General features: G+C 44.5%; 1 protein-coding gene and 2 non-coding genes across 15 annotated transcripts in view; all 3 read right to left on the bottom strand.

Moving 5' to 3' along the window:
* Window positions 1-3,112: 3,112 nt before the first annotated feature.
* The window catches only part of eif4g1a (eukaryotic translation initiation factor 4 gamma, 1a), a 55,781-nt gene continuing 43,451 nt past the window's right edge, over window positions 3,113-15,442 (bottom strand). For all 13 annotated transcript variants that reach the window (XM_088612182.1, XM_088612219.1, XM_088612192.1 and 10 more), the window contains 19 exons: window positions 15,204-15,386; window positions 14,716-14,913; window positions 13,964-14,110; window positions 11,823-12,056; window positions 11,357-11,461; window positions 10,507-10,669; window positions 9,886-9,980; window positions 9,257-9,359; window positions 8,851-8,968; window positions 8,462-8,760; window positions 8,081-8,202; window positions 7,658-7,830; window positions 7,194-7,319; window positions 6,749-6,830; window positions 6,497-6,595; window positions 6,141-6,275; window positions 5,598-5,679; window positions 5,065-5,205; window positions 3,113-4,512 (listed from right to left, as the gene is read on the bottom strand). In XM_088612182.1, coding sequence (XP_088468308.1) covers window positions 4,331-4,512; window positions 5,065-5,205; window positions 5,598-5,679; window positions 6,141-6,275; window positions 6,497-6,595; window positions 6,749-6,830; window positions 7,194-7,319; window positions 7,658-7,830; window positions 8,081-8,202; window positions 8,462-8,760; window positions 8,851-8,968; window positions 9,257-9,359; window positions 9,886-9,980; window positions 10,507-10,669; window positions 11,357-11,461; window positions 11,823-12,056; window positions 13,964-14,110; window positions 14,716-14,913; window positions 15,204-15,386 — 2,787 coding nt within the window. In that variant the 3' untranslated portion in view covers window positions 3,113-4,330. The remainder of the gene's footprint in view (window positions 4,513-5,064; window positions 5,206-5,597; window positions 5,680-6,140; window positions 6,276-6,496; window positions 6,596-6,748; window positions 6,831-7,193; window positions 7,320-7,657; window positions 7,831-8,080; window positions 8,203-8,461; window positions 8,761-8,850; window positions 8,969-9,256; window positions 9,360-9,885; window positions 9,981-10,506; window positions 10,670-11,356; window positions 11,462-11,822; window positions 12,057-13,963; window positions 14,111-14,715; window positions 14,914-15,203; window positions 15,387-15,442) is intronic.
* On the bottom strand, window positions 9,750-9,826 carry LOC148676738 (small nucleolar RNA SNORD66). The gene has a single exon (XR_015931093.1). It is a non-coding gene; the product is annotated as a small nucleolar RNA SNORD66 (small nucleolar RNA).
* On the bottom strand, window positions 14,600-14,653 carry LOC148676739 (small nucleolar RNA SNORD66). Its single transcript, XR_015931094.1, has one exon. It is a non-coding gene; the product is annotated as a small nucleolar RNA SNORD66 (small nucleolar RNA).

Below are 15,442 nucleotides of genomic sequence, written 5' to 3' on the forward strand. Positions count from 1 at the left end.
TGCTTAGCAGTGGAGACGGTTTCTCCATTCTACCTGAATTCTAAAATCATGTTCAAGTTAAATAAAGCGCATGTTCTTCACACTGTTTCTTTCCTGTTGTGCTGGACGTGTATCTGGTTAAAATGCCAAAATGCTTGCGAACTCAGCCCTGGTCCTGCTATGACAGTTACAGTCGCAGTCACAGCCCTCTTACAGGAAGGCTGTAGAGCTGAGACTTCCAGCCTTCATTCTGGCAGAACTCCATGTCTGCTGGTTTTTCAATCACTTTAGTGAGCAATTAAATATACAGTGCAGTTGTTGGGTACATGACTTTTGCACTTGTTCAAGCTTCTAGCAAACCGGCCTCGTCACCGCAGATAGATCACTAACCTTGACTGTCTAGTTCTAATTTTAAACAAGAAAATAATTAGAAAAAAAAATTGTTAGACCAGGAACTGCCTTTAATGAGAAGAATCCTCAATATGCCAGGGACAGAGTCCTGCTACATACGACAATGAACCCTTATCTGAAATTTTTTTTTTCCCTTTTTGAACAGCTTTCCTGAACTCAGAATCACTTGGTTCTTTGCTATCCACCACCAGAAAAATCAGATCTGACCAATTTTTATTTATTGTAAGCTGATGGACCATCAGTTAAAGCATTAAAAAACATGCCTCATTTTCAAACAAGCTCAACAGGTGGAATAATCTCAGTCAGACATTTGTAATCTTATGTTTTACTGAAAACAACAGGCCTGGTTTATCATACAGTGCTATGGTTTTTGAGCAACTGTGGCTCTGGGACCTATAACATATTGGGCACCTGAGGACTAGCAGTAAGGTCTTGGAGAGATGATCCATTTCTCTGGTCTCAGGTTCACTCGTCCAAGTGCAGGTCACTCTATAAAAAGCAACGATCTCCCACTTAAGTAGGCAAGAGCTCAATTGCAGGTCAGTATTACAGGCTGCCTGTTTCCAAAGATTAGAAACATGTGGATATTGATTAATTAAACAAGCCAACTGTTCAATTAAGAGAACTCTGGGTCCTTGAAGGCACAAGAATATTTAGATTTTGATTTCAGTAACAAATCAGCTGCATTATTGGTTACTATTCTTCCATCCGTAGACTTATTGAACGGGCCCTGGAGGACCAGGCCTGGTAACCCTGCTATCAGGCATGGCAAAGCTCCATCTGTCAGATGAACAATCCAAACTCCTTCAGTAGGGTCCCAAATTAATGCAGACAGGGGGAGGAGAGAGCAATGCATCCCATCATTATCAATCCATTGATTTTCTAACTGCTTTATCCAATACAGGTCATTGGGGAGCAGAAGTCTATGTCAGCAAGCAATCAGCACAAGATTCCAGATACCAGTTTATTGCAGGATACACATAGAAACAAAACGCAATCACATCAGGGATAATTTTTCAGGAAGGCAATTAACCCATCAGTACGTCTGTGGACTATAGGAAGAAACCGGATCCTGAAAAGGAAACCAAAGTGAACATGAGGAGAACATGCAAACCCCAACCAGATAGCATCCCAGGTCCATAACCGAACCAAGGAGCTCACCACTGCACTACCATGCTACCCCATCCATAACTATGTAGATACGACTAGCCTGGGGTCATTAATCCTGATGAATTTAACACAGCATAAAGAACATTGATCTTCATGCTCAGACAAGTGTATGCTAAACCGGTTAGAGACCAAACATTACCAAAAGCCTAATGCTAGCCCTTACCGTATCAATGTTTTGCTCCAACAGTGAACAGATTTGCAAAAGGTCTCCAATCAGCAACTTTGGCCATATTGACTATTTTCTTAGTCAAACAGTAACCCTATTCTTGCAATTTCATGAGCCTCTTGGCTTGCACTGGAAACCCTGAAAACACATCGTAAGTTTAAACAAATACCACGTCCGCAACATGAGCAGAAAAATGACTCCCAACTCCAAGTTAATCACTGGTGCCAACCGACGTGTTTAAAAGTAATTGCCTGCTCATTTAGACTTACCCCTGTGCTCTGTTTTTGCTTTCAGACTAGCCTTAAAAAAATTGCTCCGATGACTTCACCAAACAACTTTTGTGCAGGCTCATCACAACTTAAGACTTCACTTTTATTTTTGTGTAAAACAATTAAACTGTCCGTTTAAGTTGAACAAAGGTGGAAATGACAATTAAGCATTGCTTAGTTCCAACAAGGCATTTCTCCTTCTGTGCAGTGCCATTTGGTTACATTACAGGCAACGTGAGGGCAATTCTGAAAGTCACAAATGAGTAGTGAGGACAAACGCCAATTACAAACCCATTCAATGTCTTGAGATAAAGCCAAATGTAACACTCCTGAAACAGGAAACAAATCATTACAATTAGGAAAGCTGGGAAAAAAAAACTGGGGACACTCAGGACCAGGGATAGGAAGCACTTGAAAAGAAAAAAGTTGATTAAGGAAAGGGGTTCAATATAGTAACATAGGTTAGCTGGGATAGAAACCATCAGATGCTGGAGCCCCAGCTATCGAGGAAGAGGATTCTCTGGCCTAGAAAACACAAGGACAGGGGTGCTGCTGGCTCTAGACGTCCTCCACAGTAACTCCATCAGGACAGCAGCTGAAACAGCACCCACAAGCCATCTGCTTCTACTGGAGCAACCAAAGGTTTTTGAATCAATTGTTTAAAAAAAACTTTACACTACATCAAAGTCACTCAAGTAACACTGGCATAGGAACAGAATGAGACATCAAGCCCCCCTAAGGACCATCTTCAGGGCATTCACTGTTTGGATACAGTTCCCAAAACAGCTCAACCAGCTAGAAAGGTTTTAAGTGGACTTTTTAAAAGTCGAATCTCAGTACCTGTCAGGATCAGGCTATTAACACTCGGTAGGCAACACCATATGAACCACATGAAAATCACACCTTGCCCTCACACCAATGGCTTGTCACTGAGGGTCAATTTTTGAGTTCAAATGGAGTAGTTCTTAGTATTTTGTTAAGCAAGTGAACGAGTTTAAAAACAATTAACAGCACTGAAATAAAGGTGCATACAAGCACTTAGCATCTTCCAGTGCATCACAATTAGTCTGCTGACCAACCTTCAGAAGATAAGGAAATGAGGGCTTCCACACTGTACTGCAACTTGATAGTCTTTTATTTGCAATGTTCTTTATCTTTTCCAGTTTCTGATGTGAAAAGAGGCATTAATCTTTTTAATTAAATACTTAATAAAGCAAAAAAGTATTTACAAATTTCAATTAAACTGTAATCAATGAATTCAGGTGGATAATTACAAGCACCTTCCGGTAACTCAGGGAGGGAAAAAAAAATTATAAATACAGGAAAATCTGCCACGTTGTCTTTTTTTAAAGGAGGGAAAAAAGCACAGGAAGGAAATAAAACATTTCATGGCATTACATTTTCTTTTATTTCTGGAAAACAAGAAAAATAAAACATGAGGAAAAAAAATTAATATATTTACAGAACGGTCATGAAATATTTCCACTTTACACCAGCAGAAATGTCTCAAGCTTCTGTACTGTTTATTTTTAAGATTTACTTCTATATATCTTCAAGTTTTTTTAACAATGATTCTCTGTATCTTTAAAATCCACTACAGGCTTGTTCAAGGCTGTTAAGCCCCCTGCCCCCCTCCCCCCTGCCCATTTGTTAAGTGTAGGCGAAAAAAAAAACAAAAGGGGCAGCTGTGAGAAAGGATAGTGGGCGGAGCCTCCTGGCAAATCACATGTCCAGTCCTGTCTCGACCACGCCCACAATTACGCTGTCACATGGAATCCAAGTTCCTGCTTCTCCAGGCGCATTCCCATCTCCTTCCTGGAAAGTTCCAGCAACATTGACTGTCCCCTTCCCCTTTTTTTGCATTTTTAATTTTCCTTTATATTAAAAAAACGCACTCCAATCATCCTACACCTAAAAAAAATATAATAACCACCTACATAAGTATTAGAGCGCCACATATACTGAAAAGAGCAGCCTTAGTTGATTCGATTTCTGTTCAGGATTTTATCGGACATCATGAAATGTCGAGATGCTTTAAAACAAAAGATAAAACTCTTGATACACTGAAGGAATTGCAGCCCCACAGTCTGTTTTGTCATCCTCTTTAAATTGTTTTCATTTTATTTTGTTTGTTAAAGACATTCGCCAGAAAAAAAAACTAAAAAAATTAAACGATCGTATGCCGATCTATTGGATCTCTCCAGCTGTCCAATTTGTGCCGGAGAAGGATTGTTTCTTCACCAAACTGTTAATGTAAGCCACTTTTGAAAAAGTCCTCTGCCTCTCCCTCTTGCCCTGCTCCGGCCCTCCTACTCTGCAGAGGGCGCCAGGGAGCCTAGCTGTTGTCAGACTCGTCCTCAGCCTCACGGAGCCATGTGAAGAAGGCAGTGACGGACTTGAGAGCAACACCCTTGCCCAGCTGCTCCGCTGGGTCTTTACTCGATTCCCACTTGTAGAAGGCCTCCTCCTTTATTACATCTTCATCATACAATGTGTCAAAGAACATCCGCAGCAGATCTGAAAGGGGGAAAGACCCGATATCAGAAACTGGGTTTAAAAAAAGTGACACCCCCACTTTCCACAGAGAAAACTTCTACCTCTTTACAAGCAAAAGAAAAAAAAACACCATGAGGATGCAAAATGGAGTAAAACCCAGAACTGTTCAACCTATAAAGCAAATTTGCCCTTCAATTTGCGGACATTCAGCACGTCATCTATTGCTTAAAAGAAATGAGAAACGTGTTACTTGCAGCCTAATATGTGCCATAAGGACAACACTATCCAATCTGCAGCAAACTCCTGTGATCACATCCTGGCCCAGTTTGGAAGAACATTAGGATGAAACTGTTGACATAAAGGGGCAATACTGTCCTCTAGTCCACAGTTATCTTGCCATGTTACTTCGTATCCAACAGGTGTTGGGGGCAGAGAATTTGAATATCTCCATAAAGGTAGTAGGTCTTTTCTGCTTCTAGGTGCCACAGTTTTTGCATTAGAGATGGGAGGGCTTGGGAGAAACAGACTGAAGACAGACACAGAACAACCTTCCCCAAACCCCCCAACACTCACTCGCTGGCTGCTCCAGCTTCACCATCAAGGCCTGCAGCGCATAGAGAGCCTGCAGCTCCTTCTGCTCATCTGCGAGGTACTTCTGCAGCAGCTTGGCTCTCTGCGTGATCTGCTCAGTATCCACTTTGTACGGGTTCTCATCTGTGAAGGGAGTAGAGGAGCCATTAAAACTGCGCTCTTCAAATGCGACCTCCATTAACTCGGTAAAATCTAGCTCTCAGCGCATGTACAGGCAGCAGTTCCAACGTACTGCTTCAATAGAAGTAACAACAAAACTGAGTTACAGTCTGATAAAGCCTGACTCGCAAAGCCCAAAAACCTCTGTGAAAATTAATAAGGTTTGGGGAAGCAGGCCACATCTTTAACTGCTTTTACTGTGAAACAGGAGTGCAGGACTAATGTTAACTTAGTCACCCACTCACTAACCACTCAGGCCACAGATGTCAAGTCACACTGCTCTTGAGACATAAAGAAGGAGTATTATTCATGCTTAAGGCCTGGAAAACTTTTCAAACATCTAAGTAGATACTCACAGATGATGGCAGACTGACACACTGATGTCATCACTGCTCTGATGAACATGTTGGAAGAAACCTGCTGCTCATCCAGATTAGCCTGTACAAAGAAAAAAAAGGCTGATTTCGCAATAGGAGAAAAAGGCTCTCTGATGCAATACCCTAGTCTGGATTATACTGATAACTATAGAATTGAACAACAGATAAGATCCTCCATGGCTTGATCTCAGCTCAGACTGATGAGGTGAACTCCTGCCTATTATGGGAGAAGGTGTCTGTACATCTGAGCTGGTGTTAACTAGCTACCAAATTACTGACACTGAAGTATGAATGAGTCCCGTTTGGGGAAAAATAAGTTTTATACTCTACTCATTTTTCAATGTGTACTTAACGTTCTCCATTTTACGATGACATGTGCTGTGTTAGCCTGGGTCAGGGATTCACCAGGAGTACTGGGAAGCTGCACTGTACACCAGTAGCCCCAATATGGAGGCAACAAGAAATCTTGTGTGTGTGCGGGACAGCTTTATGGCAGGTTTTTTCAACAGCAGCTTCACACACCTCAACCCAGTCATAAATTCTTTGGTTGTCTGCCTTCTCCTTAATCAGCCTCTCCAGCTGTCGGCACAACTCCTCTGAAGTCAGCTCCTTTTTGCTCATCTTCTCAGAGTCGTCTCCCAAAGTGAATTCCACTTTCTGGAAAGAGAAGGATGTAGACCTCTAAGTAAGAAGCAGGATATTTCCAATGAATAGCAACTATATGTGTGCATCTTTGAGACATTCACACACTCGTTGAATTTTATTGCATTGACACAAACCGGGAAGAAAGATATACTCTGACAGCAGGATGAGTGATATAAAAACCAGGCGTATATTCAGGTACATACTCTATTGGAAAGAAAGGGTCTCCCTCTCACCTTTTCTGTTACAAACTTATTGACGTCCTCATCCTCTGGCAGAAAGTCCTTCCAGCTTAGCCCTGCTTCTCTCCAGAGAGCTCCGGCTTTTTTATGGCTCTGAGTGGGGAGACGAGACAGCCACATTAGTAAAAGAACCCACCAGATAATTTGGCAGGGTTGGGTGTCGGTGTCCATCCCTGTTGTGAATATGAACTCTGATCTTCAGTCACATGCAGAGGCACACCAAAATCAACATACTACTTCACTCACCATTTCTTTGCACAGCAAGGACAAGATCTCAACTAACAAGAGTCCAGCCTTCCCAAGGGGAACAAGAGGCTTTGATACTTCTCTGTAAGAAACAAAGACAAGGTCAGGCTTCTGGTTAAGAGAAGCAGCAGTTAAGGAAAAGGGCTTATTTTTAAGCCCTGGCTCTGCTACAGTCTCTCTGTAACCTCCCTCATTAAGATAGTGAACCTTAATAGTGATAGGATGAAACCAAGGTCCTATTATCAATGACAACTGCACTGGCATGCTCTGATGGAAATTCCTGGTTATCAACTTGGAATGTCTACTACTCGAGTAGCAGAGATTCATGTTCCAAGATGCTGGGACTTCATCTTTTCATGTTAACATACATTTTTTTAAAAAACCCTATTATAACAGCACAGCTCATTTTGGATCTGCGTGCAGGACCAAGTGTTCCAAGACTCACTTGAAAAGCAGGTCCATGGGAATGCCCCCCTCATGCAGCATGGGGGTGATGATCTCAGCCAGGTATAACCAGATGTGTGGGATATCAATAGCCATGTCCTCTGCCACTTCCAGGATCTCCTGCAGTCTAAAGACAAAACTTGCAAGTTCACAACTGCCCCACAACAAAAGGAATAACCCACAACTGTCCCACAGAACTAGCCTACAGATTCTAGAGCTCTTTCGTACAGGCCTATGCATGCATTCGTACATCTGTATTTATGGAAATAGGTTCAAATCAAACTTAAATTAATAGAAACCACTTGTCCCAATATCTGTTAGTGGCTATCTGAGCAGGGATGTGCTTAAATTGTCCCCAGCTGCTTACCCAAGCAAACGTCCACTGTGGAAGGCTCACTGGGAGTGGGTTTGGAAAAGCAGAAAGGCAGGAGGAAAAGAGATAGCATGGTATGAAACGGGCCTTACCCCTTGAAGTAGTGCTCAATGGGCAGAGTCTCAGCCTTGACCAACTGGTACAGCAGCAGACCCATGTGCTCCCGTGCAATGGTGCTGCGCTCCAGCGTCGACTCAATGCCATTCCGCACAAAAATGAAGAGCAAGGATACCGAGTTCATTTCCTGGACACACTGCACAGCTTCCTGTGAAGGAGGAAGAGAGGTGTTCAAAATAAGGAACTCTCACCCTCTACATGCCCACAGTCTGAGACAAAAATCACCTTCTTACAAAGCTTTAAAGCTTACTGATATTTAGTAAGCCCTTGATCACGTGGCAAAGTAAAGGTTGTCCAATCCATCCTATAGAACAATAAACTTTTTCATTCCTAAACAGTGGGGCTCATGCTGCACGTTTTTGGGTTTACAACTTCCAGTGATGCCACCCCTGCCCCACCTTCATGTCGTTGATGTGCAGATATTCCTCGATGATGGCCTTCGATTTCTTTTCCAGCTCATCCTCGCTAAGTGCGGGCTTGGCAGGCGCAGGCGCGGGGGCAGATGCGGGCTCCCTTTTCACTGCAACCAGGAAGAAATCTACTTGTTGACAAGCCATTGACTCTTAGCTGCTGCCAATACCAGAAGCAAAAGCAATTTGTCCTCACATTCCTATACTGAACAAACCTGGTCACCATGTCTATAAATATGTGCATTTCTTATAAACGGGTACTTCTGAATACAAACAGCAGCAAAAGCATCCTCTTCATTTTCTTAAATACTTGCTAGTGCCCAGAGGAGCAGAAAAGGGTTAGGTTACGGTTACCCCCCCGTCTCTCACCGCTCTCCTTGCTCCTGGCTCTCTCCCGGCTGCCTCGGTCCCTGTCGTCTGTCATGCTGGCGACTCTGCGCAAGGGGTCAGCAGGGCCGCGGTGCTCCCTCTCCCGGCTGCGGTCCTCTGTCTCTTTGCTGTAACTCCTCTTGGTGATGGGGGGTCTGTTCCTGTCACCCCTCTCGGACGCCTTCTCCCTGTCGCTCTCTCGTCGGTCGAACCGATCCCGATCCCGCTCCCCGCGTTCGAAGCGGTCCGAGCGGTCGAACCTGTCGCTGCGCTCCCCGCGGTCTCTACTGGAGCTGCTCCTGAGCAAGAGGGAGGGAGAGAGGTCAGTGAAGATGTTGAGGGAGGAACGGAATAATACAGTCTTATCTTGGACAAGAAGGTGGTCTCACCTCTGAGGAACTCTTCTCGATTCGTTGTCTCCAGACACCGTGCCCGAAGGCATCGAAGACTGCTGTAAAGCTGAAAATCGGTTCAGTGTACTGGTAGCAGGACGTCCTGTGTCGGAAGCTGTGTAGGCAGGAATTGCAGTCAACAAGAGAACCATCAGAATTATGAAACACTTGTGACTTTTCCCAAATCCCTTTCTGAATTTCGATAATCTGAATTCTTGTAAAATGTTTCTAAAATTACTTTCAGACATAGCTAGAACAAGAGCACCTTTTATAATTTCTTTACACGTATAACATTTAAGTATAAAGCTAATTCTACACTAACTTAAGAAACAATGCAATTAACATTATATGAATCTAACGATCTAATACTGATGGAGCAGCACTGCTCTAGGGGTCTACTTACATTGCTCAGCAGGCTTGGACCCAGAGCCTCCACTGCTGCCTTTGCCCCAGCTCAGTCTGCCCCCTGGAGCCAGCAGCTGGTTATTGAAGTCCAATGCTCCAGGCTACATAATATTTGGGAAGTACAGAAGGGTAAGAACAGGTGATGCGAACAAGCCTCAGTCACCCACATCTACTCTGGAGGATTAATCAACACATATCACTGCGTTTGCCGGCTTTCCACAAAATACAACACTGCTACACTATTGTATGTTCCTGAAATCAAATTAATCAAAGGCTACAGATTTTATATCATACCGGTGGCCTGATCCTTTGGTTTGACAGCTTCTGGAAAGCGGCAATAAGGCCAGGCCATTCTCGGGGACTCTTGTAAATGCTCTCTATAGTTGGGAACTCTACAAAACTGGAGTGGGACCCAGGTCAAAACAGTCAAATGTGCGCCTGTGCTCTTTTCAAAGTGGGATTCGTTCAGCTGAGCGGAAGCTGACAAACTGCCCCTCAGTACCTCATCTCCATCACAAGAGTTCAGTGGCCCAGACACTGTGGCACTAACAAGAGATCATCACTGGAGCAGCCCCAGATTCAAGCACCGCACATGCTAGAGTGGTAGAGCGTGCACCGGTGGCTCACCTTGGTAATCTTGCTGAGCCGGCTGGTGTCGATGGGCCTGTTCTTGGAGATGGGGACAGTGTTCCAGCCCTCATCCTGCGGCTGGGTGCTGCGTCCTGCAGGAGGAAGGGGGAAGGAAGAGATGGACAAGCTCAGAAATCAAATCGCACTTGAATTCCTGCTGACAATACACAAAGTTTTACGAAATCTTAACGAAAAAAACACTCAATTGAAGCTTTGCTGAATAAACTTAAAAGGTAAAGCTTTAGGCTGACGTGAACTTAAGTAAAGGTGTCAGCTTCTATTTCTGACATTTTAGTTACTACTGAAATCATCACAGTCTAAGGACTGGCAAATCAAAGCTTTGTACTACAAGCAAGACTGCCTACCCACTGTGTTAAACCACCTTTTCATTTACTTTCCTGGACCAAAAACCAATGTAAGAAAACACCTGTAGGAGGTAGTAACAAACCTGAGGGTGAACCATCTGTTACAGTTTCTGTTCAGGTAACAACAGAAAAAACCCCAGAGTTTCATACACTGTATGAAGCTCACATTGCAGAAAGGGGGCAGTCAGCCCTTACTGGAAAGTATGGATACATGACTGTGCTCCTGTGGAGGTAAGGGGTCCCCATCACCCACCTGAGGGATGTGGCCCCCCAGGGCCCCCGCGGCGGCTGTCCTTCTTGGACATGAGCTGCTGCTGGACTTTGATCTGTTCACGGTGCTCCTCCAACTCCGCCTCCTTGTGGATCTGGTCGATCGTCTTGGGCCCCTGGTCTCCTCTCCTGGGCACCCAGTTATTCTGGGCAGAAAAACACATAAGGGTAAGAGAGCGGAATATATAACATTGACAAGCGATGCAAGACAAAAGAGAATGAGAAGGTAATATGCAGGGAAACTTCCCATTTCTTGAGGCACCTTTGCACAAGATCAAGAGAGCAATGAGGGAGGGAGGATTGTTCTGAATCACAGGTGACCAAGGATGGCAGTCTTCCTCAGGCGCAACCTGATAGAAGCAGCAAAGCCCAGGAATCCATCTGCCTCTACAGCCTTTCATTCCCAACCAGTGATTCATAAGACAGAAAAGGCAACTGAAACTGCTGCCTTCCTCCCTTCACTTTGTAGCAAACAAAATCAACAGTGCAAGCCCTACAGCCTCTTCCTGATTAGATAAAAAATAAGACGTTAACAAGCCAATAAATGCTTTAACAGCAGAAGCAGAAGATAACGGTATTTTAATAAAACATGATGATGCAAAGGCACCACAATGGTAGTCTTCCTGAGTAAGGTGGTAATGGAAAATGAGAAAAGTTACTGCCAGTTAATCGACAAAAACGTGGACTAAAACTGAATTAACTTCAAATAATGTAGTAAAAACATTTTTATGCCACACTGACCATGATCGCCTTTCTTTGCTGGAGCGGTGGCTTTTTGACTGATGGGAGGGGGGGAGAAAACGAGCACAAAGAAGGGAGTGAGGAGCAGTTACCCTTCTCAAGTCCAGGACATCCTGTAGCATGAACCGGATTCGGGAAGATGTCTTCCTCTCCTTGATGATCTTCTCCATCTGGTTGAAGTACTGATCCATGCGGGGCTGAGAAGAGAAGTGAGAGTCAACGAGGTTCATGGTCAGCAGCATCCCTGTCTTTTTAGAAGTGAGTGAGATTGCCTGGATGAACATAGCAATGTGTTCCAAGTACTGATTTGAAATGTCTTAAAGCATATCACTGAAGGCATACAGGCACCCAACAATTCACAGGGGTGGCTGCTTTGCAGAAATCCAGGAGAACCCTGGCTGACTACCAGAGCAGTACTTTGTGACCCGTGGGAACCCTGCTTGCAGTCAGCCTCCCGATATTAACAAGCCTACAATCGATCGGCCCTTTCTCAAAAGGAATACTGTGAGCTTCTGACTGTTACAGATAGCATCCCGGAGGTTTAATCACTGCTAATACCTTGGCCTTCTCAAAATCGAGGTCCTTGCCAATGGTAGAGAGAAGGCGGCACAGGCACTCCAGCGACTCCTCGTCGTGGTTCTTCAGTAGCTTGACGATGCAGTCGTGCATGATGGGCTCCGTCAGCATCTTCAGCTTGAACAGCTCCCCGATGAACTTGATGTTGCCCAGTGACCGCCGCCGAGCCTTGTCCTTGGCATCATCCAGCTCCTCCCGCAGATGCTGCCTCTCCTCCTGCACACACAAAACATTAAGGACATTCTCAGGGGCCGAGCCTTTCAACACACCTAGAACTACAATTTCCTCTGGGCTGGGGTGGTGTGTGGAGCAACAATCAATATAGACACTGAGCACAATTTCTCCTTCAATCTTTCAAGAAGCCTTGTTATCACATTGGTCAATTGATAACATCAAATCAGAACAGTTTACCACTGGAAATAATCAATTTCTCTAGATGAACTGCTGCTGGCTGGTCTAAAAGCCTGAAGTGGCTTTAGCTTTACCACCTGGATTTGTCAGACTAGAAGCAGTTTTACTGTATCAAGTGTATCCTTAATTTAAGTCTTTCCAAATACAGTATGAACACTTTGAAACTCTTCTGACATGGGTGACTGACCAAGTTACACTGGTTCTCAAACTGAACATGTCTGCAACACAGACCTGACAAGTGTTTTGTCCCCAGTCCCACAGAAGGGCACCAGTCTCTTACAGACCTTACAGACTAGCCCAGAAAGGCACAGTTATATTAGTTGAATTCAAGACTTTTTTCTTCTGTTTTGTTTTTAGCCTCAGCAAAAGGGGGAAAGGGTGAGAAACACTGCTCCAGAAATGAGAACTTCACATGGCTTCCCTCTGCCAGGCTTTTCATCACGCCTGAAAGCCTCTAAGTAGGAATAAGTGTTGAGAACTGCACCCTGCCGGCCAGCCAAACAGACATACAGCCAGTCCTTACAGAGCACAGTTGTACCTCAGCAAGACAATGGCCAATTAGACAAAGCAACTAATCGTGTCTGGAGAAAACCATTTCATTACACACTTCCACAACACACCTGTTCACAGGTGTGCAATTACAATAGGTCAGCAAGCACCAACATGCCTGAGTAAAAAGCAGATTAAAACCCATCATAAAAGCAAGCATATCAATTAACCTCAGAAGAGAAAGAGCGATTCCTTCTCAATTAATAACATCTGCGAAATGTCAGCGTTTTTGTCGACAAACCATTGAATGGCATTTCTGCCAGTCTCCCTACAGCCTCATATTTTCTGTGGTTATAATGTACCTTCACTCTTCTAATTTTAGTTCTCTTTTGCAAAGTATCTTTAGTGTCAGATTGAATAATTAAGGATATGAAAAAAGGGTACAGAATACTTTTCCCTATTTTTTCTGAACAGTAGAAATTAAGGGAACAGTAAAAGACTGCATTTCCCAGGAAACTTCAATACAAGTACAAGCAGTACACAAAAGTATTGGCTCATTAATGCACCACACCATCTCAAAAACTAGCAGACGAACCTGTGTGGGCGTACAGGTAAGTACACACTTTTCTGCATTTTTTCCCCCCAAACTATAACCTCTACAGGATCTCTTAGCTCTGAGCCCCTGACCTAGCACCATTATCCATGAGCTCTGCAGGCTGCTGGGTAATCAGTGTTCCTGCAGATGGACTGGTGTAAGAACATTTGATCCATTTGGAGGTGGCGGGGAGTGGTTAATGCAACTGATTTCCTCATGTGCTCTTTTTTGTAGAATTCCTTCGGTCACCTCTACTTCCTCTGCAGTTTGATTAAGGGAGGAACATCCCATGAGATGTGTGGTGATGGAGCTCTGTATTCAGAACAAGCTCTCCAAGTCAGCAGACTGTACAGCTTGGCAAATCAACCTTTCCTGTGATCTTTCAAACTCCTTTCCACTACTTAAGATAACAGGAAAGTTTTTACACTGATCTTGAACAATTTGCCAGTTCAAAGCACTACAAGGAGGCATGTGCTAGGTGAGCCTGGTATGAGACAATGAGACAAACGGCCACTAAATTATGCCATTTATCGTCACAGGACAAGCTTTTTTCACCATCCTGTTTGTAAACTATCTGTGCATCAAATAAGGCAACCAATTGAAACACTGCCCTCCCGAGATTACTTACCACTGAAGCTGCATCCAGCTCCTTCTGCTTCTTCTCGAACACTTCATCATCGTCTTTGTCCTTTTCAAACTCTTTCTGGCAGCGGTTCAGCAGCAGCTTGCGGAAATTCACAGTCGCCTGCGGCTTGTCAGCTGTGGGGACTTTCAGCTGGAGGGAGAGGTGAAAGAATGAAACTAGATGAAAAGGATGAACTTGAAGTACTGCCTCTCCCTCCCCCCTTCCCCCATCAAGCACCCGTACATCAGAAAGCCACTTACACCTGGTAAGGTCATGGTGACCTGGAGTGTAGAAGGCAATTCTACACCCTCAACGGGGATGCCAATTAACCTAATCGGCATGTCTTTGTGGACTGAGAGGACACCAGAGCAATGCGAGCCGTTACAGCAATATCTCTTGTCAGCCTCCTCAAGCCTCTAACCCCCAACCCAGGCAAAAAGGTACAAATGAACAGTCAACTCAGCTTGGGAGATGAATGCAGCCTCTGGCATTAAGACCGAGACTAAATAAAAAAAGACCTACTGACTAAATGCAACATTATTGGGAAGACTAGAAGTCAAGAACAAAATGAACCAAAAGGTTTTAAAGCACAACTGAAACCTTGCAAGCCTGTACTGTAATTAACACCGATTTGCGTGGCTCCGGACCAGTGGCCCAGACACTATGGAACGAAACAACGGATCATCAGTGGAGCAGCACCAGGAGCTAACACCCCATACAAGCATCCCCCCCACACTACTTTTCCCTTCACTCACCGCAATAAGGCAGCGGCACATGTTGGCATATGCAACAGAGAAGTTGGGCTCAGAGATGGCCTTCTCGAAGATCAGGTCGATTACACCCTTGAGGCGCTCCTCTGTGTCAATAGTCAGCTCTGTCACCTGCTTCATCAGCTGTTGGAACATCTGGGGAGTCAGCTTATTCAGGATACTGCGCACCCTGCGGAACAGCTCCTAAGAGGGAGAAGTGGCGAAGACAGAGGACAAAGGGTTAGAGGGGGGGCAAGGAGCAAAACAACCTATTTTGAGCTAACTGCAATTTGAAATAAAATGTGGAAATAAGGTAAAGAATTTGTATTTAACAATGTGTAAGTGGTTCTGACTCAAAGCAAGTGGAAGCTAGACCACCTTCTCCATCACTACAAGTTTGTGACCTAGACACAGAAGCACTAACAGGAACGGCCAAATCGCCAAGGTTTGGTGAACCCATCTACGCAGTGGCTTTTTCCAGGGTCTTCAAGTACCTGCGTCTTGGCAGTCTCAGGTTCATCCTCTTCCTTTTCCTTGCTTATCTTCTTCATAGCTGGTTTCCAGGCCTTCTCTGCCTTGTTGAGCTGTACGTCATCGGTGAGGGACACACTGGCGATGATCTTTCGTGGCTCTTTCCTTTGGCCCTGCTGAGAGCGGCGTGGCCCCATTCCAGAGGGCTGGTGAACAGGGCAAGGAGAGGGGACCAGTCAGAAAAGTCACAGAGCAACTTTCA

Source organism: Lepisosteus platostomus, chromosome 2, assembly GCF_059453375.1.
Source record: "Lepisosteus platostomus isolate fLepPlt1 chromosome 2, fLepPlt1.hap1, whole genome shotgun sequence".
In the NCBI taxonomy this organism is placed as follows: Eukaryota; Metazoa; Chordata; class Actinopteri; order Semionotiformes; family Lepisosteidae; genus Lepisosteus; species Lepisosteus platostomus.